The following is a 26,556-nucleotide window of genomic DNA, read 5'->3' as shown; positions in this document are numbered from 1 at the left end:
TCATAAAAGTGTAGAACTTGCAGAAGCAGTTTTCGAATTTTTGAAGACACATAATTTAGACATTCAAAACTGTCGTGGACAATCGTTTGATAACGCATACAACATGTCTGGAATATATAATGGCTTACAAGCCAAGCTAAGAGAAATAAATCCATTGATATCTTACGTTCCTTGCTCTGGCCATTCTCTCAATTTAGTAGGATCCCATGCTGCAGAATGTTGTACTCTTGCGAAAAACTTTTTTGACTTACTGCAATCACTCTACAATTTTTTCTCTTCATCTACCCATCGATGGAGCCTCCTTGAGTCGTTTTATAAACCCGGTGAGAAGAACCTAACAATTAAAACTCTAAGCACAACCAGATGGTCAGCAAGAGAAGATGCTTGCAAAAGCTTAAATAGGAGTTTTCAGCTTATTGCAAAATGCCTAAAGAGTATGACCGATAGCCAAGAAGAGAACGGAATTACGAAGAGCAAAGCTAAAGGCCTTTTAAAAGAACTCATTTCTCTTGAAACAATATTCATGGCATCATTTTGGGGAAATGTACTAAACGAATTCAACTCTGTAAGCGAAAAAATACAGTCCCATCGAATTAATCTGTACACTGTTGTTAACTTATACAATTCCCTTGAAAAATTTCTGAACGAGCTGAGAAATGCTTCATATTTTTTTATTACTGATGCGCAGAAGAAATTACAGGAGATTAGAAATATTCTTGGCATAGACAGTGATTGTCTTGAAAGCAATAAGAGACAGAGAAAGAGGAGGAAATTCTATGATGAATCAGATTCATCTGAACTTGAAGAAGGTGAGGAAACAGAAGAAAACCAGATCCGTTGCCTGCAAGAAAATTATGCAACAATAACTGATAAGCTTTCGACCGAGTTGAATAAGAGAATTGGTGTATATAAAGAGTTTTCAAATAGATTTGCATTTTTGTCAAATCTACGTAACTTAGATGTGGAAGAAATAACAGCAGCAGCAGCCTCACTGCAAAAGTTTTATACAGCTGACATTGAATATTCTTCATTGGTGATCGAGTGTATTCATCTAAAGGGACTCCTGCCCCAAGAAAAACCGGATAGTACGGAAGAAATGTCCCTGTCAGAACTGTATCGATTTATAAAATCAAAAGATCTCCAAGACTTATATCCTAACATAAGCATTTGCCTTAAAGTGTTTTTATGCACACCAGCAACTAACTGTGCAGCTGAAAGATCTTTCTCCACACTTTCCCGGATCAAAAATTATTTGAGATCTTCAGTAGGCCAACAAAAATTAGTTCATTTATCGATTTTGGCTATTGAAAATGACTTAACTGTTAAATTAGACTTTAATGAGGTTATTGATACATTTGCCAATAGTAAAGCAAGACGTAAGAGGTTTTAATGAAACAGCTCTTATTATTAGTATTCTAAATATGTTAATAATCAAGTGCAAACACTTTTTTTAAAATTTCAACTGTAAGTTTATATATCTATAATGTTATTTATTATGTTAATTTCTTACTGCTATTCACCCACCAGTAGTGAATTTCCTTTGAATTTAAGTATTTGAAGTGCTTTTGTCTTAAGGAACTTGCTGATTTTTTTGTATATATAAATCAAATCATAGTTTTCTTGGAACGTACTCATTTCTTAGGTTTTTTTTCTATCCTGAATGTTTTTTTATCATTAATCAAGCCATTTAATATACGTTCAAACTAATGTGCCCAAAACTTGATAATATGATATAAGTACTTGAGTTGTGCTCATGTGACGAGTTAAAGATGAAAAAAATCATCGCATCAAAAAACTCATTGTCTGCGTCGGTGCTTCAGGCCGTTCTTACTCAAAATTCTTGTTGAGTGTTGATGATTAAATAGCTAAATTTGATAAATGATAAATAAAAAAAATTCAGCAATAAAATAGTTTTATTTATTTTAATTATTTTTGTTGTAATTTAGTTGCAAATTCAAAAGCATAGTTTCTGAGTTTCTCTATCATCCTTTTAGTTTTAATGTTGTTCGAATTGGAAGTTCAAGGTATTTTAAATTTGAGAAAAATTAGTGTTTCAATATTGTTGATTTTTTTTGTTTAATTCCTCTAAATATTAATTGAATTCAACTAGCATGAGCATTGTTAGTTTTTAAAACGACCATAATGAATCGAGTGGGACTGAATCTGTTCAAAGTAGTGTAATAGCGTAACAATTTATTTCGAAATATATAAAAATATAAATCATATTGGAAAATTAATGAAGATATCATAGCTATATAAAAGTAATTTTTGAGTTCTACCACCATAAGAATTAGTTTTTTTTTCATGAACTAGACCCATTTGTATCCACGGCAAAATGTAAGAGAAAAAAAAACTCTTAAGCATACCCGCAACTTGTCATTTATTTCAATTCCTTATTTTATCCCAATCTTATCCTACCTTTCTGTAACAAAGTACGTAATATTTTCAGCAATAAAATCTTCTTTTCATGAGAAATAGTTTACTTGGCGTTGCCTCTCAGTATGTTATTCAATTGTTTATATATATCTTGTTTAAATCATGCAGCTCAATTTTCACCCACTTCCTGTCATTAGATTTCTTTCTGGGTTGGAACGCGACCTCAGATGCGATGACAATGCAATATTCTATAATCAAAGTAATTAATTAACTAATCATTGTGAACTTTTTAATGAAACTAATTTCATGCTATATTTAGGTGAGCCTTCAATAGTAAATTCATTAATATTCATTTTTATTGTTGAATGCATCATTTCACTGTGCAAGTTCAAAATGTTTCATGAAATAAAACAAATCAAAGCAAACTACATGTTAAATACTGCCGGAACGAAGTTGTTGAAGTATAAACTTAAATGGTTGATTTTTAAACGAGGCGGGGCTTAAAACAATACCTAAAGCTCCATTAAAATGAAATATGATCCATCAAAAAGTTAAACTATTTAACGCTTAAATGGTGCTTAATAGAGCACGTGCATTATTTTTCTACGTTGACCTAAGTAGGAATTGCCTTAAAAAAGCTTTTTTATATATTACTTGTTTTTACTATAGTGTTATGCTCATTTCTCTAAGAAAATGGGTTTCCATACTCACAACATCTGTTTCCTGGGTCAAAGAAAGTAATTCCTTTTCTAACAATTTACAAAAGTTTAACTATTCAAAAAAAAATGTGACAAGAAGTCAAATGTTCTGTCAGCTACTAGCGGAGTTCAATAACTACATATTAACGACTGCAACTTTGACCTTTGATAAAGTGAACATTTAGTATTATAAAATAGGGGTCTCCGTGGTTGTTTATATTCTGTTATATTCACTATGCAACGAACAGAAGAGAAAATTATAACAATCGAAACATTTTACCCTTGAATAAAATTACCGTTTTTTTTTAATGAAGTAACAAGTGAGGGGGGCGGCAAAAATGTTCGGGCCCATGGGAGTAAGATCTGTAAATCCGGCCCTGGGGGTGGATAAAACAGGGCAACCCTGATTTTGGGAGAGGCATCCAGTGAAGAAAACTTGAAAGAAATCAATTACAGGTCAGAGTGTTATGTAGTGTTTTTGCCAAGCAGTTAGTTGGAATGGGATTTGGATATCAGAATCAGGATACCTAAAATGATAGCGAGGGCTTTCAAGTTCGAGAAAAATTATTTTCTCCAATTATTTCAATCAAATATATATATTTGAAAAAAAAAAAAAAGAATACAAATGCCACACAGGACCAATGACATATTCAAAAAGCCCTGTAAAAATGAAAAATTAGCCACAAATTGGCCTCTTAGGGGTGGCCAGTCGTTCTTCGACCCCGTATTCGCCAGACCTAGCCTCCTGTGATCTTTTTCTATTCCCGAGGATGTAAAAAAATCTGAAAATGAAGCATTTTGAAGATGTAGAGGCTGTAAAAAAACTTTGCAACGGGCACTGGACATGGTCAAAGTTAGAGAGTTCCAGGGGAGCTTCTAACAGTGGAAAAAAAAGAATTAACAAGTGTATTGCATCTAAGGGTGAACACTTTAAAGGAGAGAAAAGAAATTTTGTGAATAAACTAATACATAAATATTTTAGAACAAAAATCCGGTAATTTTTGGGTCCCCCTCGTATTGAAAGGTAAGGTTGAAACTGAAAAAAAGTTGGGGGGGGGGGGGGGGGAGAGAGATGAAATTTCCTGTCGGGAGAAAAATAGGGGACACCAAACAAAATAGATTTGAAAATTGAGAAGTTCTACCTCCAGTTCCATCACCATTTGTAAAATCACCACCTTGAATCATAAAATCTCGAATTACTCTATGAAACTTTGAACCTTTATATCCAACGATTTGATCTTCAAGTACAGGCTGCAAATATGAACACATAAAAATACATTAAGCATAAATTTTAAGCTAAAATCATACATTTAAAAAGAATTTTGCAGCAAACTGCATTAGTGCACCTTGAAATTACATTAGTGGGTTTAAATATTTTTAAAAGGAAAAACAAGAACCAGTGAAAAAAATCAAAAAAATACAGTAGAACCTTTATTATCTGAAGTAATTGAGACTGACTGCTTCAAAATCCTAATATCTCCATACAAATGCATGTAACAAGTTTTGGGAAAAATTAAGCCACTTTCTCTTTGAAATCTCATAAAAAAGGGGCTGATTGTATAGATATTTATTCTAATTTTTGCAAGCATTTTGAGTTCTCATTTTAGAGGATTTATGCAAAAATGTCGATTAAAATTGGAATAAACTAATCCTCATATAAATAATAGCCGATGATAAAGTAACCTGCATGTTTCAACAATGAAACTCGTGCCACAGCATGATAATTTGATAATGTGTTTTGGTAATGTTTGAAATACACGGAAAAGCTTTATTGTGACAAAGATGAACTCAATCTGGCGACTTAACAATTTTACTGGTAAGATTGTCATTTTAGGAAAACAAAGGAACCAAAACAATTCGCAACTCCAATAAACTATAGGGGGCGCTGCAGACACTGTCTAATGGCAGATGCTGTATGTAGGTAAAACAAATGCTGTAACTTATAACTTGCTTTGAAGAATAGTGAATGACATTAATTTATCATAGTGTTTCTTTTCTATTGTTCAGAAATTACATTACGCTATAAACTATCTGAAGTCTGTAATTTACCCCAAAGAAAACACGTGGTATGGAATTTTTACCTATTTCGGTAGTATTGTAAATCACAACAGGTAGCATATTCAAGCTCTGGAGATGCAAACTGACACTATCTACTGGAGTTTAAGGTTAATGCACTGGAGTCAGGGTTAAAATTTCAACTATCAAAATATCACCAAACAGGAAATTGCTTCTTTCAAATGTGGAAACAATTTTCACCCGTCATACCATGATGGGCGACTTTCTAGTAATTAATAGTTAATTAATTTGATTATCGAATATTGCATTGTCATCCGGTCTGTGACTGAGATCATATTCCAAAAAGAATAAGATCCCAGGAAGTGGATAAAAATTGCACGATTTCGCACGTTTGCAAGTTTTGAACAAGATTTACGGTAGGATAGAGTGAAAAAAATCAAAATCTGATAAACGTTAAGTAAGAGGGCGGAAAAGTTGCCTTTTTTGTAGAGATATTTCGTCATGCCAAAGGATTTTGATAGATAAAAATATCTTGAAGATTCGCCTGTGCCTTGAAGTTGACCATTATTATTTAAAATTGAGAAAGGTTACAATAATTTCATCAAAAATAAAAATTTGATGAACTATCATTTAAGATTAGGCGTTTTGTGTAGATAACACACCGCATGTGATCATTTTAATAATGAACAATTAGTTACAGTTCTACACATGCTTTGAATTTAACCACTATAGCCTCAAAACAGACCAACATTGTAAGGCTCCGCACTTTAAGAAAAAGTATCAGAAGTCATTATTTGTAAAAATGTGCTCTCGTATTAATAACTCCTTACATAGATATCAAAAAAAGTAAAAGCATTTCTTACATACAGATAGAAGAAGTTGATTTTTCACTTAGCGCATAACTAAATGGAAAGTTTATGCATGATAAGGAACGTAAGGCCCTTATAGGAGAAGAGCTGATGCGTCGGCCTCTCTAGTTATAGGGGTTCTAAAAGAACGTAAGCACATAACTTTGGTGCAAAATATAAAATTTAGGTGTGATAAAGAACATAGGTTAAGTATAAAAGTTTGAAAATAAATATGTAGCTTGCAACATCCCACATAAGTCGCACCTTGGAGCAAAAGAAGTTGCTAAATAAATTTTAACGATTTTTGAGCTGTCTAACTAGAACCACATTTCACACAATGAAGTAGAGTTTGGCTGGTGAGTCGGACTTATTATCTCGACTCCTACCAATATTTGGCCTTAGTGATGCATTGTGGGGTAATATTTAAGGATTCTAATCCGACTCTAAGAAACCCATCTTTCTCGGTTAGACAATAAACTCTGGTTGATGTTTCTTTGTCTAATTTTACGCATAATCTCATTGTTTTAGTATAACATGGGTTTTGTAAATCATACATTTCAGTAGGTACGCCATCAAGTACCATTTCTTTTAAAGTTTTATCTGAAATTCCAACTTTAGGTGGAGGATTCGAGTTCCCACCTATCAATGAGCTCAAGGTAGTCTTTCAGCATCAAAATTGAAAAGTGGAATTGAAAAGTTTTCCCAATCGAATTCTTCCAACTTTGCCACTGTACTCCGACTGAAACTATGTTCTCAGATGAGGTTTTGGTCATCAACAATATTGTAGTTCTGTACACTGGTTACTTTAAGAATTTAAAAAATATGACACTGAAGAATGCAGACGATCGTCATAAGAAACCTTGGTTTGCGTCTGATTACAAAGACAAATTCGAAGAATTCGACTGGACATTGAAAATTTACAATTTTAGATTTTAATTTCGAAGCTGAGAGATTACCCTGAGCTCATCAATAAGCAGAAGTGGGAAAACTAGGCTCCACCTTTCCAAAATGGGAATTTCAGATAAAACTTTGAAAGAAATGGTGATTGATGGCATACCTACTGAATTATATGGTTTTCTGAACCTCACATGCATTACTAAAGCAGTGAGATGATAGGTAAAATTGGATACAGAGCTAGCTATAGTTTGTTTTGTAATTAAGAGAGATGGATTTCTTCAAGTCAAATTAGAATCCAGAAATGCGCCACAATATAATACTAAGACCGAAAATCGGAGGAGTCGAATAGTTCAACTGGCACACCAAATTATATTTTAATAGTAATCAATGTAATTACAGTTTGAGGGCTCAAAAATATTAAAATTTATGTAGCTATTTCTCGTTTCAAGGTGTAGATTATGTCGGCTGTTTCAAGCTACATTTACATTTTCAAATTTTTACACCTAACCATTTTTCTCTATCTTAGGCAAATTTTAATTTTTGAGCTAAAGTTATTGACTAAGTGAAGAGTTATCTTTTTTTTTTTAACCTCATAAGAAATGCTTGCATTACTTATTTTTTCCTTATCTATGTAAGAATTAATTCATATGGAAGCAAATATTTGCAAATAATAACTTCTAATACGTTTTTTTCAATATACGGAGCATCACGATGTTCAATTTTGAAGCTATACTCCTCAAATTCAAAGCATGCATGGAACTTTAAAGTATAGTTTATTATTAAAATGATCTTATGCAGTGTGTAATCTACACAAAACGCCTACTCTTAAGTGATATATGAAATTTATCAAACTTTTATTTTTAATGAAATTATTGCAACTTTTCCCTGTTTTTATGCAATAATGGTCAACTTCAAGGGACGGGGGAGCCCTCAAGATATTTTTTCTGTCGAAGTCTTTTTGCATAACAAAATATCTCTACCACAACTTTTCCACACTATTACTTAACATTTTTCTGATTTGGGTTTTTTCACTCCACCCTAATGTACAATAGAGCACCATTTATGTTTTTGTTTGGACTGTATAAAAAACTTATACAAATGATAAACATAATAAGTATACATTAATATGCATTTGATTCTGCGTGGGTTGATTTAAATGCATAAATGATAAAAACATATAAAAGAGAAACTTATATGGGCAGTTCTCAAAAAGTGGGGGCAAACACAGGCCTCAACTTTGAAGCTTCAACAACAAATAACTTTCATTTTAATTGACTCAAAAATTTTTGAGTTAAATAATAATACTCTATAGAGACAAGAATTGACATAAATTATGGAAAAAATGCTCTTCAAATACAGTTTAAAAAATATTTTCTTTCCTAAAAGGCACAATTTTGGACTTTCAAAACGTTAACTGAGCAAATGTACCATCAAAAAAATGTTTTTTAAAAATTATTTCCAAATGTTTCAAAACAAAATTAAGAGTATGAATCTCAAACTGAATATTTTTTTAATAATATTTTCTACAAATTAAAAAATTAAAGATTATTTATTGTGTAAAAAAATTTAGAAAAAAAGGAAGTTGGAAGTTTTATGTATGTCCAAAAGTTACGATCTTGATAATGCTATTATTTGAGTACAGTAAAACCTGTAAAGTTGACCACCTCTGTAACTTGACCACCTCTCTATCTTGACCACTAATGAACACCAAATTTGGTTTGGACTATTGTAAAAAACCCTTTGTAAGTTAACCACTTGGTTTATTTTTAATTTTACTTAGCAAGTTATTTTATTATATTTTTTATAGCTTTCCAAGAATATTTTTGATACCAGACCAGCATTTTACTAACTAAATGAAACAGCAGCATAACTAAACCTCCTTTTGAGTTTAACCACATGGGAAAACTACTAAGAACCCTTTTATTCCCCAAACTTGTTTTTCTTTATGAAAACACATGTGTCAATAGAAAAGTGCAAAGTATTTTTTTCCAGTTGCAATATTTTGTGGCAACAATGGAATTGTGCTAAAGAGTAAAGTTACTTGTATTGCAGTATTTCTGGTGCAAGGGATTAAGAGATACGACATTTTCATTTTCATCTGCTTTTTTGAACTATGAGAGTCCAGCTTGTTGCTCTTTGTGTTATAGTTTTACATAAAATAGCTTCAAAAAGAAAGTTAGTTGAATTCGAGATTGATAAAAAGTATGAAATATTAAAATTAATTGAAAAGGGAGAAAGCCAGAGAAAATTAGCTGACACATATGGAATTTCTAAAACTAGTGTCTAATAAGTGCGCCAACTTCCATAAGGAGTTATTTTGTTGAAAAGTAGATCATCATGGGGTTATAAATGTACATGAGAAAAATTTGTAATTTTTGAGAAGCTATGAATTTTTAGGAACTTTTAATATCAAATGAGTAACTTTTCATAAATAATAAGATTTTTTTTTTGATCAATTTACTGAAATTTTAAATTTGCATGACACATTATACGTGGGGGAAAATAATCTCTAAAAATATTTGAATAATATTTTAATTTATTGTTTCAAAGTAATGCTAAATAACGAAAGTAAGTTGAACAGAAAGAGTAAGTATCAATCAATCAAAAAATGAATACATGGTGCAAGAAATGACAAAAAAGAGAAAAAAAATTATTACCCCCTTCATAAGTTGACCACCTGTCTATGTTGACCACCAAAGTACTGCACCGCAAGTGGTCAACTTACACAGGTTTCACTGTACTAAATATATGATTTATATGTTTTAAAGGTATTTTTCAATCCTCAAAATCAATTAGTAATCATTTTAAATTGTTTTCATATGTTTTTATGCAGTATCTTTGAAGCAAAATCATTTTTTTTTCAACATATATGTGAGATGTCCAAATTGCGTTACGAACTATACGCCGATAATTCTGTCCATTTATTCATTATAATAGGGTCGTCTTGTAACCTTAATAAAAAAGGCTATTATAATGTTAATTTCTTTAATCCATTTATATTTTTCACAATTAATACGTTTTGCATTAAACATTACAAAAAGAACAGTAGAAACTCAAGTTATGATCGTAACAAATAGTAAACAAAAGCGGCAAAAATTGCCAAGCAAACCCCGATTGGCAACAACTCACAGCATTGGCAACAACTCACAGCGTACGATGAACAAAGGGTTACCAGACAGGAATTCAGGTTTTCGCCAAGAGCATTGGTTTTGGCGACTTTATCACCTGCGCTGGCAAAATGTTTTTTTTTTTTTCGGATTCTACGAAACCATAACAAAATTTTATTATTTTAAGATTAGTATATAAGGTCATTCATGAACTTCATAAATCCTCTATCTTTCATTGCAGAATTTAAAAATAGGTAAAATTTTCATTGGAAAAGTTCAAAAACTGAAACTTTCATGATTATGTCCAAAATCTGTTACCTACAGACCGATCATTAAATTTGCTATTTATTAATTTTTTATAAATACCTGCTGTCTTTATATTTGTGTATGATGTTCTAGGTGTACATGCTATGCAATAAAAGCAAAATTGATTTCAAATTCCAAAATTTTAAAAATAACTCAAAAGCAACGTTTTTGTTCCCACCTTTTGAGAACTACCCATATAAACAGTGCTTCACTATATAAATATATTGAGCTAATAGACAATGAAAAATAATACAACTAATTAATCTACTAATTTACAAATAATATTCTAAAATTCAATTAAGGTCAATCACAACCAGATCTTAAATTTATTTTTAGTTGAGTGCCATTAAACAAAAACTGAAGTATTAGAAGAATTTTATTAATCTGTTTCTAGACATAAAAAATTAGGTCTGAAGGAAAAATAGAATTAAAAAAAAAAACAAAAACAAACAAAAAAAAAAAAAAAAAAACAAACACTAGATTTGCTTTTTGGAGATGATTGTTAAATTTTAAAATTAAAAATTCTAGTTTTGGAAAAACAAAAAGGTAATTCTTTTCTCCCATGCAAATATATTGTTACAAATTCTGTAAATAGTAATTATTTTTATGATTAATTTGTCGTAATCTGGCAAAATTGGACATTTATTCCATTATTTTTCATCTAAATTGTCTTAGTAACGTAACCTGTAAACAGTTTCTCGTAATGAATATACAACCCCCTTACATTTGAATGAAGTATATGGTCCCTTCATTTCTGAAGGATAAGATTTGTGAATGGAGTAAAAAGAAAATAAGAGAAATTAGTAGAACAAGGTTGGATTTTTTGGATATTTCTTTGCCAAGTATAAAAGCTGTGTGGCATTTGAATGAGAGTTAGTTTTGCTTGTGAATCATATCAGCTGCTGCACTGGAGAGCATGTATTTAGTTCTGTGTGTATTAGCCTTTGCGCTGTGTTTTTGCGTATTTAGAAGTAAATACGTGTGTGACCGTTTACGGTGTTAATTGATATTTGCCTAATTGCTATGGCTAATTTAACAGTTGCCAACGATATTTCTTGTACATAGTTGTAAATAAATCTGTGTTTTCTCAAGAACTGTATCGTCATTTAAAGAAAGTCGGAAGTTGCACCAAACACATAACAATATTTTTTTTCAGTACAATATACTTTCCAACCAATCCTTTGTTCAACAATAAACGAAAGTAATAAAGTCAAAAACTTTTTAAATTGTTGCATACCTCTTCTTTATGTTTAGTACAAATTCCAATGAAGTTTTTTACAGTCTTTGGTACAGTTTTACCAAATAAACCTATTTCAATTCGTCCTGCAGGCTGTCCTCCAATTGTTATATCAAAAAATACCTACAAGAAAAATCATACATGACATATTTAAATATGCATACAATAAATATTATACAAAAACAAATGTGACAACCAGCAACAAGCTCTTGGCCCAGCTAGGCTGGTCCTAGTCAATATAACAAACACAGTTCTAACCAGGGCTCCGGAGTCCGAGTCGAAAAGTTGGACTGATTTTGGGGTAAAGGAGTCGGAGTCATTACGAAACATGCCAACTCCGGGCTTCTTTTTATCATTAATTTTCACCGACTCATTGCATTTTTAAAAAACTGACTACCTCGATTACATGTATAAAAAGTCTACCAATGAGAAAAGAACTGCAATTATAGCAATCAGCTGGCTTGAGTGTTTAGCGAACCCTAGTTTGCTTGCTTTTTAACTTAACTAATAGTAATTGTCTGCAAACGATTTTGTTACCTAACATTTTCAAGTAATCACTTTCAAATAAAAATAGAAATATAGTGTTTTGTTTGTAGAGACGTACCGAGTAGCCGAGTACTCTGCCTTTCACTACTGGTCCGAGTTATGTTTTAAGAAGAACGACCGACCCACATGTGATGAAATTTGAACTTATAGGAATAGTAGTAGACCTTGTCCATATAATAGTTTTTAAAACTAAACTCCTGCTGAAATTTAATTATGTATTATTTAAAAAATTTTGTTTCTGTCAAAAATTTTACAAAAAAATTATTTTTAAAATTAAAATAAATAAATAAAAGGTATGATTAATCAAGTTGGAATTTAAACATATTATACCAATCTAATATAGTTCTAGTTCGTCAAACATAGATAATTTTAAAAAGCAAATAAAACACATGTGCAGGAACACTGCAGACACATGTGTCTGCGTTATAAGGAAGGTCTTTTTCAGTGCATAAAATGTGAGCTAAAGAATGAAAAGACATTTGACAAAAAAGTCCAGACTTTTGTCGGATGCCTTTAAATGCACGAGCTCACATTTTGTGCATTGAAAAAGGAATTCCTTGTAATGCCAAAACACGTGTCTGCACTGTGCTTTTAACGTTGTTTTATATCCAATAATTTTTTAAGCAAAGGTATTTTTATATTTCTTATAACTAATTTTTGTTTGTAGCAAAAATCCATTTTTGACATAAAAATTCCATATTTTCTATACTTACCTTTTTGCACAATTTTTAATAAATAAGTTTTATTAACTTTGGGGACATTAAAATAAAGTTTTATTCCATTGAAGCATTACAAACTTAATTATTCTCAAAATTTAAGTTCGACTTGTAAATGATTGTAGAATATTACATATACTTGTGCCTTTTTATAAATTTTAATATCTGTATTGGACAATTTTCATTTTTTTTGCAACTACTCGGTATAGGCCGAGTATCTGATCAAAATTTGGCCGAGTACCAAGTACTTGGCAAATTGGCTGAGTACCGAGCACTCGAGTCTCTAGATCTCAGTTATAAAATAGTAAAGGAATTTAACAATTTAGCAAGTCGAGGACCATAGCTCGGGTGGAAACTTCTGAGGGTGTTTGACAAATTCAAATACGTTTTGACGCGAAAGCACGAATCCAAAAGATCCGATAAAATACGTCTAAGGTTTTTTTTTTATTGACTAGTTCTATAAGCCTGATTCTCTCTAAAAGTATGGAACAAAATAAGTGTAAATGATTTCTTGGTCACAACACTCAAGAATTGCAGTAATCTTAAAATCTTCATATTAAGGTTAATTTTAAAGCAGCCAATAACATTTAAATTAAAAATCGAGTGAAGAAAAAAATATAGGCATAGTAAAAACTATTCATACAAAGGTGTATACTACTGCGCCGCATTTTGTGTGAAATTTGCTCCAGACGCACATGTACCCGGCCTCTCCCCGCAACGTAGTGCCTATTTTCGTTGAAATTTTGTAGATGAAATATAATTTTAAATATATTCAGGAAAATTTTCAGAACTAAAGTATTTTTATTTTTTTTATATACACTGAAATTAACTTTGGGTGTCGCCTATCAGATGAGTCACCCAAGGCAAACTACCCGCCCCCCCCCCCCCCAAGAACTTAGAAAAAAAGTTTTTTTTCTTCCGAGTTACAGCTTTCAAAAATTGAAAGCACACGATTTGATCAATAGTTACAAATTCGATAAACAGTAAATATTTTTATGATTAATTTGTTGTAATCTGGCTAACTTTGGCATTTATTCTATTATTTTTCATCTAAAATTGTCTTGGTAATGTAATCTGTAAATAGTTTCTTGTAATGAATATACAACCCCTTTACATTTGAATGAAGTATATGGTCCCTCTATTTCTGAATGATAAGATTTGTGAATGAAACGAAGTAAAAAGAAAATACGAGAAATTGTTACAACTTTTTCGAAAATTCTCAATGGAATATTGTGGAAACTTTTCTGGATTTATAAATAGCCTCAGTGGCATAAAAAGTTAATCTTGAGTGAGCCATCGTGCTGGAGAGCGTGTAGTGTATTAGTTCTGTTTTGCGAAGCCTTTGTGCAGTGTTTTTGTGTATTTTGATTGATGTGCATAAATGTGAAAGTGTGCATAAGTAACACACTCAACACAAATAAGTAAAGAAACTTAAAACTGATTATAAATACAAAGTGCATTTTTCAGACTAACTCGAACCCTACCCTTTGGGGAGAACCCCCCCCCCTGTCTATTACACTTACGACTAGGTTCAGATTGTCAATACTTTGATCTACTAATTACTTGCTCTCAAACCAGAAGCTGAATCTACCTCTGTATTTTATGTACGTTTGAAATAATTAAACGACCATCCATTTTATACACTAAAGGAGTAAAAAAAGATAAAAGGGACTTTTTGGCCTCACAATGGGCCTAGGTTCAAGAGACAATCGGCTGATGTTAACACAGAGGATGTTACTAATGTTCCCATGATCCCCTGACACCCACCTGAAGCCCTTTGAGATGTACCTTCTTGTGTAGCTAATAAACGTAAAACCTTATCCCGCTGAAGATTCCTCACCTTCTTCCAATATACCAGACAGCCAAGTTACCACCGCTTGTTCTTATTAGAACTCTTCAGTCTAGCATAGTGAATAACCGAGTCGGAAGCAGGCGTCTTCTCATTGAAGCTGAGAGTGCCAACAAACTGGTAGATATAGAGAATCCATCTCACTAGCGAGATCCACAGCATGGTCTTTTGATTCATGAATTGAAGCAAAGCTTGGGTATTTAGCAGTAAACTACGGCTCCTAAACCAGGGCTAAGGCAGAACAACTTGCAATATATGGTTATCACAGCTAGAGACTGCAGTTTTGTTCTTATTAGAACTTTTCAGGGAGAGCATTCTGAATAACCAAGCTGGAGGCAGATGTCTTCTCATTGAAGCTGAGAGCAAGCAGAGTCTCGCAAACATCGTTCAAGATCTAGAAATATTCTAATAATGCATTTTTAGAGTTATAATTTCGAAAATTTTCCAGGGATGTCCCCAACATCTGTATGAATATTAAGTTTCTTACAGTGCAGGTGTTCGTATTACAAATTCTTTTTCTCCACATACATTTACGCAATTCTCCTTATTTGAGTCCTCAAATTCCAGTGATCAGAGGCGTAGGAACTTGGTGGAAGTAGGGGGAACTGACACACATTATGCCGTAACCAGAAAATAATTTGGGGGGGGGGGGACACTTAAATTTTCTCCTCATAAGAAACTAGCTTCTCGAAGCTTCCTTCTCTCCCTCTCTTCCTTTCCCAGCAAAATTTTCAATTATATTTGATAAATACATTGAATATGGAGAGAATGAGGTGATAAAACTCTGGTTTTGAAAAGGAATCAGTCAGGACTCGAAAATGATAACGTAGAAGTAGAGGGGTTCCTCCCCCGGGAAAATTTTAAAATTCTTGTTCTAAAAACGAATTTTTAAGCAATTTTTGGAATGTTAAGGGGAGAAAAGAATCGAATAAACTTCCCTGAAAATTTTTCGAAATTAATGTCTTAAAAACGGATTATATACTATATTTGTTGACGTTATTGAAATTAATATGACTCGAGGGATTGTCCTCGATCGAATTTTCAAATCTATTTACATCTAACTCCCAATATTTCGAATTTGAAGATCCAAAATCGAATTGTAGACAATCTTCAATGATGTCAGGGGCAAAGGCTGTACTAGAGCTCTACTCTAGTAATTTTTCAAAATTGTCCTAGAGAGCGTTCTTCAATGGTGTTACGTGTCAGAAAAGGTTCAGAGTTTCCTTCTCGTTATTTTTTCGAAACTATAATCTTAAAAAAACACGGCTGCGGTTGATATTTGTCAGCGTTAGGGTCAGGTCCCGAATAACAAAATGTGAGGCCCTAGGCCTACAATAATTTCAGGCTCCTTGAAGACTATTAGCCCTGTCGGAATGCATTTTCGGGGGCCCCAGAACAATGTAAATTATGTGCATTCACGAATCAACTTCGGGGCACTCGAAATTGTGACATGGTAAATTCGCTACTGGCAGAATTAATAAAAATTATCCTTTAAGAAAGTTCTTTTCTAAATAAAAAGTCATTATTTTTTTTATTATTATGTACTTTTAAAAATACCATGGAATTTTTTCGTATAGTTGTAATGCCATGCATAATTCTTTCAGTAATTTGTGGCCCCTTAGGAAGATGGGTCACGTAGGCCAGGCCAATTAGGCACAGGCCTAAACATAGAATTTAAACCTGAAATATTTGTACGTTCATGATCCCTCGAAAATTAGTTTAGGACTGTTTCTTGTTTTATAACTACATAATTAGACTTTTGGGAAATCTTTAAAGAATTTTCTTTGTTTGGGGCTTAACTTTTTATGAAGGAGTGAAAAATGATAAGAGAGAAATAAATGACGGATTAAAAATAAATAAATAAATTTGTTTGCAACTGGGGATCCCCCTCCTCCCCGCGTTTTTTTTTTTTTTTTTTTTTTTGATGTAGGTAATTGCAATGAATAAAGAACACGACCACTTGGTCTTTCAGTTTAACTTTCACATTAAATTTTGCAATTTTATTTTTATCAACCAGTTTCAAAGGACTCCGCTGGAAATTCTTTACTTAAGGAGTCAGATATCTTAAAATGAGATAAGTTTCTGGAAAGTTGAAATCATTTGATTTGAACAAGTTGCCCTTACCTTAGTAACCTTTTTTATAGTTATGTCTGTAGCAATTTCCATATTATTCATATTTAAATGCCAAACTATCCTTTTTGTGATCACGCGACAAAAAAACGGCATGTGACGCAAAACTAATAAGAATGTGAACTAAACTGCGATGCCGCTCCCGAAACAACGAGCTCAAGGTGGGGAACAAACTCCTATCGGTACTGGTAGTGATTTTTGCAGGCCGCGGGGCAAAGCCCACTTTTCCGCAGCCGGTAGGATAGCTTGTCTAAAATTCTTTTATTTTTCTTCCGGGAATCAAGAGGTGTGTAAACAGTGAGAAAAAGAGTGAAGGTGGACTCAAGTGCGCTCCGTCTGTCCCCTGTGCTTATTGGGTGGAAATTTTTAGAAAAGGTAGATCACATTTTTGAAATCAGGTTTGAGGTGAACAATGTATGACAGAAAGCTGCTGTGCTGTGCGAGCATTTTTCCGGGGGAGCTGAGCCGGTCTGAAATATTCCAGGGGGAGCTCAAGCTCCCCCAGCTCCCCCCGGTTCCGACGCCTATGCCAGTGATGACCACCTCCTAAAACTAGAAGCTGAATTCGCTCTGTTTTACATAGGAGAAAACTAAAAGGGAAAGGTCATCTCTCCTTCAAGGAACAACTTTTAATAGGTTGACCTTTAAATGCTAGGGCCAGTTCATGCTGCCCCCATCTGCTACTTTCGAAAGCATTCTTATTTTCATAATCTTAAGTATTTCCTATTACAAGTAAAAATAACTCAGTTTCTTTTTTTTTTCAATTTTACACACAAGGGAAAATTTTCATTACTCAGACAAGGATTCAAGTCCTTTCAACCTTTAAGCAAGGGTCTGGCCAGAGGAAATTTGGGGTCCGTTAATGGACACTTCCAATCAACCAAAACGGACCTTTCACAAAGTCCTGATCAACCAAAATGAACCCTTCATAAAATTTTGATAAACAAAAACGGATCTTCACAAATTGATTATTGAAAGAGCAAATCTCAAATCAAAAATAGCGCAGCATATTTCTGTGTGTAAAAACAATGTTTGGAACCTTTTTTTAAAGTTAGAGGGATCTACTTACACAAAATCTGCAAATTTTGCAAAAAAAATCGGCACTCTTGTGATGCTCCTGCAAGCGATAAATAACTACTACGGCCAAGTAAATACAATGCTTGTTGTTGGTTTCTTTGTAAGAAATTAACAGCTGAAAGTCAGTTTGGTTTTATAATTTTGCTTGTTCGTTTTATGCAACGGTTTTGTTGTAAACATCTCTGAAAAAGCGTCAACCTTTTGTGAATAGGCGCCACAAGCACTTTTCTCCCCCTTCCAGCTTCAAACTTATCGCCACTTAGCATCTGGCGGTGCGATGTTTTAACTGTTATTTTGTGAGAAAATTGTATGGGTTTGATATTTTGATGCTAAAAAAGATAATTAACTTTAAATACACTCTTTTATTTACCATGTTTTTTCTTCAGAATGCCTACATTTTGAAAAACGCAATCTTTTTACATCCATATGAGAAATTTATTCTTTTTTCAAGCTAACTTTGCTTTATTAGGATGCAAATAAATGAAAAGTCTCTTTATTTTTGTAACAATTTTACGTTTTTAAAGCAGAATTTCATTTTCTTTTATGAGTCAAAAACTAAAATGCTGAATCTATGGTTTATTTTTTATTTGCTTCAACTGTGTCCAGATATTAATGATATGTTTATCATAGGACTATAAAATGCGATTCTAAAATAATTTTAACAAAAATATTTTACAATACGTTTTTATACTTCATGCCTTCACTTTGAGGATTGCAATCTCTTCCCATCCGTTATGGGAATCTGATTTTTCGAATTTGCGATGTTTAGTACGCTTTTTTAAGAGATAAACAAATAAATATTTTTTATTTCTATTTCTATTTCTATTCAAGAGTCACAACTGACTTCAACTGTATTTGTGTCGAGGTCTGCATACTAGTGCCTTGCCTCCATTATTTTATATACCGATAGATGACAGCACCATCACCGGATCGAACAGTTAATGAGAATTTAGAACTAGTCCAAGAGCTAATAGCTACCTGGTACTAGCACCCCCCAGAGGTATCGTTTCACTTGGAGGACATTGAGACCACGAGCATATTTAACGTCGCCCAGTCCCCCTTTAATGACGACGGTGGGTCTTCGACCAGCGGGGATCGAACCCGAGCCCCTCCGGCCCCGAGTCCAATGCCCTACCGATCAGGCTACCACGGCCCTAAATATTTTTTATTTTTGTAAAAATCGCAGAGTTTATAAGTTTCCAACAAAATTCTCTCCTCTTTAACAGTGTCTTGGTTCAAAAAGTTAAATGCTGTAAAAAGTTAAACTTCTTTGTTACGAGTATTTTAAATACTTTACATATAACATTTCTAGTATAATTTAACATAATGTAGAGTGGTAAATAAATAAATATTGTTACTTGAGGGGTGCCCATCTCCCAGTGAGCGATGCCGCTCCAACACAATACTCGAAACACAGATGATATTCTCAACAGAAAGGAGGGTAAACACTCAACTTTTAGTGTCAAAAATACAGTTTGCGCCAGATCAAAATTCTTAAATTTTTTTTTTGCAAAATTATTTGATTTTTTACAAAATTGATTTTTTTACAAAAAACGAACTTTGTGAAAAATCCTGGGACAGACCCCTATTATGCCCACTGGTTTAAAAGCATGAAGAAAAAAGCAACTTGTGTCACACTAATTTCTCGCAAATTTAACAAAATAATTCTAAAAAGGAAGACATTTTTAAGGTTTTCCAGAAAAAGTGAAAAAAAGAGAAATATTAAAATTCAAATAAGAAAGAACGTAAAAATTAACTACCATATCTGTCACTTTTGGACCTTTAGGTGTCTTTTCTTCAGCTAAAACAAAATATGTATTGAAGCAAAATATACATAATGCAAATCCAAAGGAAATTAGAAACATCTTGAAAATAATTTTATAATCCCAAATTTTAGTTAACAAAACAAAACGCATCTAACGCCACGTCAAATATTATTAATCTTTACTACGACAGCATTAAAGCACTCTTGAATCTCATCAAAATGCGATTAAGCGATATTTGCCGGTTCAATCGAAGTTGTAGTAAATGCTTGCGTTCGACGAACCTCACCGGTCGACCAGTGAGTAACCAGTTGCTAACCGCAGCGTTCATGAGAGCTACCGGTTAACTGGTTGCATCCGATGTCGTTTTATGAGCCTCACTGGTTAATCTACTTGCTGACCGCAACTCTAGCTGGTTGATTGGTTGATGGAACCACAAAAACATTTTTGACCCAATTACAATTATTTTTCACCTGTGTGTTATTCGTTTGCGTCTTGTCTGCGCAAATAACCGGTGATCAACCGATAGCGTCCGATGAAGCATTGGTTCGTGAACAACCCGCTAGTAACCGCTGACGTCATTTCTGTCACGTGATATTAACCAACCGATCGCTACCGGTCGTGCTCGTCAAACATAAGCAAAATAGTACATGTTGAAAATAGGGGTTATTTCGGAAAGAAGAATCGGTCACCTCGGTGCCCCCGCAAGCGTTCGGAAACGCTTGCGGACGAACCGGTGACGACACTTAACCGCATTTGGAAACGCTGCGGTCGTTTTTGGGCGGTCGACTTGGGAGCAACCTGTCCGCCCTTTATACCATAACAAAATTCCAAATGCGTCATACACCGGTCTAACCACGCGGTGTAACCGGTGGATCGTTTCCGAACGCAGCCTAGCAGTTTTTGGTTGCGTTCGACGACCTCAACCGATTGGTAACTGATGCCTAACGCCGCAGTGTTCTATGATCAACCGGTTACCGCATCGGTTACCTTTTTCAGCAGTTGATTGGTTGATTGGAGCACGTGATCATTAGCTGTCACGTGATTAACTAACCGGTCACTACCGGTCGTGCTCGTCGAGCGTTAGTTATATTATCTATTTGATGAAAAGTATTTGATAAAAGTATTTCCACAGAAAGTTTAACAGTAAACCTCGCTCTATTCATTGTACACTTTGTACACCGGGAAATTTGCCATTTCATAAATCAGTTATTGGAAAGTTAACTGCAGTTCAACCGTGTTGTTTGTGACCTATGGTTGGATGTTTTCATGGGTTTTTCGAGAAATAATGCGGAAACAAATTTTTATTAATAGTTAAGGTTGAGGCATTTTATAATTTCGTTTACGATACTGTCTGAAAATGTCAGAAACGTTCCGACAGGGATATGCCTCCAAAGGGGGGCTATCAAGGCATTACATGGGAGAGAATACCTCTTAAAAAAACCATTTAGTGGTAAATATAACTCAGCATTTTTTCTGCTCCTCTCTTTGAAATTTTTATATTTATAGAGATTTAGTACAATTCAAGTGTTTCAGATTGTTTTAAAAATAATATGACCACCCTATTCGTAGCTTTTTAAAAATTATCAGATTATAGTTAATAAATTGTTTTTTTCTTACTTCATTGTGTGATTTAATAGTGATGCCAATTGGCTCTTTTAAAAGTAACGAAAAAGTACCTTTTTTAAGTATTTTTTCTCAGTATCTGTTGTACAAGAGAGAAGAATACATTACGGCAACTAGGAAAAAGTCTGAAATTTGAGGTAGTATTAAGATTTGTAGTGTTCCTGTTGTGTGTTTTCCAAACAGTGCGGAATTGGGCTCTTTTGTGAAACGCTATGTTGCACCCTGCTTTCTTTAGAGCTGAAAAAATATGCCCTAACCTTTATTTGAAGGTGTAAAAGTCTTTCCAGGATGTGCGATTTTCTGCTTTAAGCTTTTCTGCTTTTTGCTTTCATTTCTGCCTTATTTTTTCTCCCTGTCTTTGCTAATCTTATGTATTTTTGGACCTCTTGCAGTTTTCTGTAAAATAATCAGGTGCCTGAAAGGAAAAAAAAAAGATTGTTCCCTTGGGACCTTTTCTAATGCCAATTGCATGTTAGGATTGGCTGCAGCAATTACAATTTTCAAAACCAGTTCTTTTTCCTGATTAGAATTTTTCTAAATCTTATAATTAATCTCTTATTTTGAATTAATATTAACAAAATTTTGCTTTTTAATTTCATGTAACCTTATTATTTATTTTTTAAAACCAGCAAAAATTTTCACACAATCAAACATTTGGCAATTCCTGCACTCTTCCTGTAGTCAATAGGTATTCTTTATCTAGTGGTGAAACAAATGTAAAATTGTCAGGACCTATCGGTATTTATTTCTCTAGTATTGATTTAAAAGTCTACTTCCATTTTGAAAATAAACTCATGTATTCGTCACCACTGCTCTCGGTGAAAAATCGGGAACGTTTTAGCTCTGTTTTTAAAGTACAGTAGATCCTTGTTTCATGCAGGGGTTATGTTCCCGGGAAATGTCGCATAAATTGAAACCAAGTAAATTGAGACCTAATAGTAGTGTTAAAAATAGAGACTTACCGAGTTCTCGGTAACTACTCGGTACTCGGCCAAATTTTGATCAGATACTCGGCCAATACCGAGTAGTTGCAAAAAATTGAATATATAATTAAATTTACAAAAAAGCTCAAGCATATATAATTTTCTGCAACCATTTACAATTCAATTTTAAATTTTGAGAATAATGAAGTTTGAAATACTTCAATGGAATAAATCTTGGTTCGAATGTCTCGAAAGTTAATAAAACTTTTTTGTTAAAAATTGTGCAAATATGGAATTTTTGCTACACAAACTAAAATTAGTTATAAGATATATAAAAATACCTTAGCTTTAAAAATAAAAGGAAATAAAACAACGTTAGAAGCACAGTGCAGGATCACTGCAGACACGTGTTTTGGCGTTACGAGGAATTTCTTTTTCAATGCACAAAATGTGAGCTCGTTGATTTAAAGGCATCCGGCAAAAGTCGAATTTTTTGTCGTATGCCTTTACATTCTTTAGTTCACATGTTATGCACTGAAAAGACAATCCTTGTAACACAGAAAAACGTGTCTGCAGTGTTCCTGCACATTTGTTTTTTTGCTTTAAAATATTATTTGTTTAGCGAACTAGACCTATAATGAATAAATTTGTTTTAATTCCAACTTGATAAGTCATACCTTTTATTTATTCATTTTTAATTTAAAAAATATTATTTTTGCAAAAGTTTGTAGTTAAATTTCAGCAGGAATTTAGTTTAAAAACTATTATATGGACAAGGAGGTCTATACTACTATTTCAATAAGTTCAAAATTCATCGATGTGTGTCGGTGGTCCTTCTTACAACATAATTGGTACTGGGAAACTCGGCGGAGTAGTGAAAGGCCGAGTTACTCGGTAACTCGGCCGAGTAGTAAAAGGCCAAGTACTCGGTACGTCTCTAGTTAAAAAGTAGAGATTAGGTTTTGTAGATTAAAAAAAAATGCTTCGTTCTAGTGATAACTGATTGTATAATAAGTTTAATGTGTACCTATATCAGTTTTTATGCACAACATGCCTAAAAAGAAAACATAAACTAATTTTGTGTTCAGTCATTAAGAATTTTTCTTTGCAGAGCATTAAACCATCCATGATCACTTGCGTCATTTCCATGATAGAATCATCCTTCACTAACAAATCAGAAAGATCATTTCCATTGTCTAGAAATTGCTCAAAAATTTCAATGTGAATGTTTTTGGTTGTGGTGTTATCAAAGTCGGTACTTGGTTTGGGCTCCTTTGTCACTCCTAAAAGCTCTTCTTCCACTGATGTCTGAACTGTGTGAGCTTAACAACTTTACTTCTGGAAAGAGCTCTGGAACCAATCTCATAAATGTCTCCAAGGACCCAAGTTCGGTTATTAGCATGCGAAAATGCAGTTAATTATGTGTGTTTAGAGTTTGGATTTTGAAAGAGAGGAAGATGTTATCTGCTTGCATTTGCCGCAACCAGGGTTGCCAAATTTAAGAACCGTAAGTACGAGGCCAGGTTTTTAGGAGTGAAAGGGGGATGGGGGATATTTTTGAGATTGAGTGCAATTACTGGTTATGGTGTATTTTTAAGGGATGATAAACAACCATGTTTTCAGAAGATTCTTCTCGGTATGTTTATGGGTGAGCACAACTTTGGAGTAGGGATGCACCGGATATCCGGTAACTATGCGGTATCCAGCCTATCCGGCTGATTTTTTAACTATCCGGAACTATGAGGTATCTGATCCGGTAAGCCAATCCAGATCCGGATATCCAACAGTTTTTTTGCAGGATATCCGGGCAGTTATCCGGTAAAAATGTGAGATATCCGGGGTTGATGTGGGGTTATCCGGTACGAAATGAGGGTTTAATTTTGAATTTACTTTTGCAAAAATTCCAGTTGAAGCTTTCACTCTTGCATAAACTTTTCGATGATGCTTTCTCTTTTAATTGCTGCTTCAAAAACGACCATTCCTCTTCAAACCTAGCTTCTGGCATTCCCCCGCGTCCCCCCCCCCCCTCTTCTTCGCGAATCTGCTGACGGTATGTTGCCAATAATTTCTCCCTCCCTTTCAGTTGATTATTTTGACATAAGTTTATTAATTTGTTAACTGGGTTGCCCACCTAGGAGGGGGGGGGGGTTAGGGATATTTTCTCTTTTTTTGGGGGTATTTATGGTTTTTAGGGGGAGGCATCCCTGTATTTAAGATGCTAATTTGCACCTTTAGAGAAAATGTACCTTTATTTCTGGAATTAAAGTAAAATTTTAAGTTGATTATTTAAGTTTATTTACTTATTTTTTGAGTCAAACTGGCCCTGTTTTAATATATTTTTTGTTATTTCTAAATTGGAAACAAGCAAATGTATTACTTTATTATGAAGTTTAAAAAAATTTCCACACGTCATGCAAATCTAATAACAAATACGACTCATTATACAACCTTTAAGATTTCAACTATGAATAATTAAAAGTTTAAACCATGTGTACATTACATGCAGAATCAATTTTTGCCAAAAGTTTGTTTCTTTCGAAAAAATATGTCGAAATAAAACTATTTTAATGTTTCATTTTATATATAGCCCAATTCCTAAATTAAAATATAGAGGCTCTAAAAAAGTACATTTGAATGTACTTAACATGTTTTTAAAGAAATGATATGTGGAACAAGTTTGATTTATTGTTTTGAAACGGCGTTGTAGAAAAATATGCGAACATGCAATGCAATCAAAATGCCGGATATCCGAATCCGGCAGGTAAGAGGGCATCGGATATCCAGTATCCGGCAAAATCACTATCCGATGCATCCCTACTTTGGAGGAACTCGATCTCAGAGAATAAAGCAAGCAATAGAACGATGTTCGGTATACAGGTCGAAGTTGATAGGAACAGATGCTAATTAGTTTTTATTTGCGTTCGCTATAAGAGAAACAATGCAATCGAAACATTTTCATGTTCAGTGTGACTACTTTATCTGAAATGCCAATGGAGAAATGTGAAAGAGTAAGCCACGTATTCTGCCGCCAAAACAAAAACATACAAACAGGACCTGATTACTTGAGCTTCCCCTCAGAATTTTAGGGGGCACAAACATTGCTATAAAACTGTGCTTAGCAATTCTAGTTTCAGCTTTTAACTGCATTTTTTTAAAGAGATTGTAAATTATTGAACTTGTTATACAAAAATGTTTGAAAGAATTAAATTATTAAAAACGAGGAACACATTTGATAAAATGCAGCTACAAGCTAGATTCTCAAATGTTTTAGATTTGATTCAACTCTGTTAAAATGTACTTTTTTGACATTTAATTTCCTTTGTGAAGTGCCAAATATGCTTCAAAATATTACTACTTAAATTTGCTGAGAATTCAAGTGTGACATATGTAATAAGCAAAATTTCTGTCAGTCTGTAAGGTTGAATAAACTTAACTCTGAATTCTGCTGGGCTACTTAGCTTTAGTCATAGCTGTATCAATGTGCATAGAACGTTTAGAAAAATTTCCCCCCAAAATGAGGCCGAACTTCTCCTCATTTTAGAGGTTATTCGGGCCCTGCATACAAACCAAATCAAAACAAAAAACTTTTTTGCGTTTGCTGCCATATGATTTTTTTATTGCTCTTTATTTCATTTTTTTCCTTTAAAATAATGTCTCATTTTGTAAAATATTGTTATTAGCTAGAATACGGGACCTAAGCCATCCCATATGGAAGTTCCCCGGGACGCGGGACAATTTTTCAAAATATGGCGCTGTCCCTTGAAATCTGGGACGTCTGGCAACCCTGGCTACAACAGCGTAAAATCCAAACTCATCCGCATAAAATAAAATAAAGGTGACAAATCTTAAACTGTGTATAATGGAAAAAGCATAAAACAAGGGTCTACTGTATTTTGAATTGTAAAAGACTGAAAAATGATAATTCAAAATTATAAAAGAGCTACTTGGATTTTTTTTCCATGTAATTTTAGAAAAACTTAGTTGGTCTGCCTTGTATATTTATGTACCTAATAGAAAAGCTGCATAGATTTTAAAAAAGAAAAAAACAAAATAAAAACTATTTAGCAAACTAGCATTACTTTAACAATTTTCAACTTCTAAATTTAATAAATCTGTAATTTATGTATAAAGCTTTGCTAGTTACTTTGCATTAATTAGATTTTATTATTTGCAATAACATGTAAATTTTATAAAAACATTTGAACAAAAATGAAATTTTCAAAAAAAAAAAAAAAAAAAACAATTTTTGGAAAAAAAAAATCACATTTTTTTTTTTTTAAGCCACTTGGTTTAAACCAAACAATCACGGAGAAAACTAATGATTTTGAAACATCTAGGTAAGTGAAATACACTGCCAGCTCAGTCATTTCCAACCGAGGACTGCAGTTTCGTGCTTATTAGCACTCATCAGCCCGGCATAGGAAAGTGACTAAACTGGAGA

The 26,556-nt window shown here is 33.3% G+C and overlaps 1 protein-coding gene across 1 annotated transcript in view; it reads right to left on the bottom strand.

Moving 5' to 3' along the window:
* LOC129223059 (peptidyl-prolyl cis-trans isomerase B-like) overlaps positions 1-19,798 on the bottom strand; it is a 30,791-nt gene extending 10,993 nt beyond the window's left edge. The window contains exons 1-3 of the mRNA XM_054857623.1: positions 19,564-19,798; positions 11,486-11,608; positions 4,217-4,325 (exon numbers count right to left, since the gene is read on the bottom strand). Of these exons, the coding sequence (XP_054713598.1) occupies positions 4,217-4,325; positions 11,486-11,608; positions 19,564-19,719 (388 nt within the window). The 5' untranslated portion in view covers positions 19,720-19,798. The remainder of the gene's footprint in view (positions 1-4,216; positions 4,326-11,485; positions 11,609-19,563) is intronic.
* Between the last annotated feature and the right edge of the window lie 6,758 nt (positions 19,799-26,556).

This window comes from Uloborus diversus, chromosome 5, assembly GCF_026930045.1.
Source record: "Uloborus diversus isolate 005 chromosome 5, Udiv.v.3.1, whole genome shotgun sequence".
Classification (NCBI taxonomy): domain Eukaryota; kingdom Metazoa; phylum Arthropoda; class Arachnida; order Araneae; family Uloboridae; genus Uloborus; species Uloborus diversus.
Note: the sequence above shows the minus strand (reverse complement) of the source record. Positions and strands in the feature narration are given on the sequence as shown.